The sequence below is a fragment of the Trachymyrmex septentrionalis genome, unplaced genomic scaffold (assembly GCF_001594115.1).
Source record: "Trachymyrmex septentrionalis isolate Tsep2-gDNA-1 unplaced genomic scaffold, Tsep1.0 scaffold101, whole genome shotgun sequence".
Classification (NCBI taxonomy): Eukaryota; Metazoa; Arthropoda; class Insecta; order Hymenoptera; family Formicidae; genus Trachymyrmex; species Trachymyrmex septentrionalis.
Genome location: NW_017304136.1, coordinates 53,604 through 55,950, shown reverse-complemented (window position 1 = coordinate 55,950; position 2,347 = coordinate 53,604). Strand labels below are relative to the sequence as shown.

General features: G+C 23.0%; 1 protein-coding gene across 1 annotated transcript in view; it reads right to left on the bottom strand.

Moving 5' to 3' along the window:
• The window catches only part of LOC108754466, a 7,659-nt gene that overhangs the window by 584 nt on the left and 4,728 nt on the right, over positions 1–2,347 (bottom strand). Inside the window, exons 8-12 of the mRNA XM_018496790.1 lie at positions 2,080–2,322; positions 1,272–1,490; positions 900–1,082; positions 528–745; positions 64–85 (exon numbers count right to left, since the gene is read on the bottom strand). Coding sequence (XP_018352292.1) covers positions 64–85; positions 528–745; positions 900–1,082; positions 1,272–1,490; positions 2,080–2,322 — 885 coding nt within the window. The remainder of the gene's footprint in view (positions 1–63; positions 86–527; positions 746–899; positions 1,083–1,271; positions 1,491–2,079; positions 2,323–2,347) is intronic.

Below are 2,347 nucleotides of genomic sequence, written 5' to 3'. Positions count from 1 at the left end.
ATAATTTAAGAATTACTTAAAAATAAAAATTGCCAGAATAGAAAGGCTACACGTAAAAGCTACTTGTTAAGTGCCAATGATTAATCTATCTTTAATACCTAATCGATATAAACATTAGATATACAAACATTTTAACCTTCATCAGATCATCCTCAATTTAAAATATAGTAATTAAATTAATTGAAAATAAAAATAAATATAAAAGGGTCGCAATGTCGATTACACATACTAGGTAATTATTTGAATATAAAATATTTATAATATCATTAATATTAAAATTATCTGTAATTTTTTTTAAAAGAAAGATTAAGAATATATTGTAGAATGACTCGTAGCCTTTCTCTTCTGGCAATTTTTATTTTTAAAAAATTTTCAAGTCAGAATATTTTAATTATTTTTTTAAGAATTACTAATGTTAAAAAAGAATATACAAAAATATTAAATGCATAAGAAAATTATTTTTCATAAATTGATTAATTTCTCTTTTTACTGTATTAATTTGTAAATAAAGTTGATTATGTATTTACCTTTACTGCTGGATAGATACCTATTTCTTCTGCATAATTATACATCTGTCGCGCTAGATTTTCGTTCATATGAATTAATGTTGAAACTAGTGCGCGACACGTTGTGGTACTTAATGCAAAAGTATATTTAAGTACTAAGTTGGCTATCTCTGTGATCAAATTCGAATCTTTTTTTGACAAAGATAACATTATTAATTTGTCCACGTAACGAGATAAATCTAAAAACGATAAAGATAAATTTTGTTAAATATTATTAAGAGTACGATATAGTTTAGAAGTTTTATACATGTTATTAAGAATGCAATACAATTAAAATTAAGTTATGATATAAATATAATAATCACAGAAACATGCTGTAAAATTTTACTTTACCTATTGGATAATACTGACTGCTTTGATCTTTAAATAAAAATTGAAAAAGAAAGAAAGCATACTCAACAAATTCATTACAAAATGAATCCAATAACATGTACATTATTTTGATCCGTACATGCTCATCATTAACGGTACTTTTAACAAACCACTTATCACGACTAGTACGTAAAATATTTTTGTCTGAAAAATTAATACAAATAAATAATATATTAATATGATAAATAACAATAAAAGAAAAAAAGATAATTTGAAATTTATTTCATGTCGATTTTTTATAATTGTTAGAAATAAATTATGTGTTTATTGTTAAAGAATTTTATATTTAAAATATTTATTGATATTTTTATACTCTAAGTAAAATAAACTTACATTTAAGTAAATCATATGCTTTTACTGTCTTTTTGTTAGCCAAGTAAATTTCAGCCGATAGCAAGAAATATTCGGCATTATATTGCAAATCGTGTATATTAAGTGTTTGAATCAAACCTAATGCAAGCCCCCAGGCTTCGTTGTCCATTAAATTGATCAAAATGTTTAATCCTATGTCAAATAAGATTTTATCTAAAATATCGAAGATACCCATTTGGACTGAAAAATCCATGTGTGAATTAGGTAAGATTATAAATAAAATTTGTAGTCTAAAGTTTATTGATATTTTATTTATTTTATTATATTACATGTGATACATAAAATATATGCAATACATACATCGTACGTTATTCAATCAATAAAGAATATTCTTTTATAATTTATGCATTAAATGAAAAAATACTTTAGAATATCATTAAATAAAAAAATATGTAGAAAGTTTTAATTGTTATGATATAAAATTATATCTTTCGTCATATATAATATATATACTCTTGATACTTAAAATCTACGATATATATTACGTGCAATATATATATTACGTATAATTCATACATAAGTTGTATTTTGCTGTATATACATAGCAATAACAATCCGTAGATATAGAAATCGTTTTCATATTGTGACTACTTGATCATCAATATCAAATATGAATAATAAAGGGAAAAATATGTCAATAAAGCACGATTGTACATATGTATATATTATAATAGAGGTATATATACATATAGGTATATATTATGATACAACCTATATTTTCCATCTAATACCTTTTAAGTATTTTATTTGTTATTAAAATATTTATTACCTGTGCGACGTATGATGTTTCTTAAGTGATATTCTGAACGTTTTACCTCTGTACGAAGTATATTACAACAAGAGTGAACAAATAACGGACTTTCATCTTGTTTTTCTGTGTAATTTTTTAAAATATTAATAACATAATCATAATCATGGTGTAAAAGTCCCTTTTTAAATCGATCTAAATCCACATAAAATTTCCAGAGATGTTCATGATCTCTATAAACTGATCGTGCATCGGGTAAATCATCTACAAAAAAGTATATATATATATA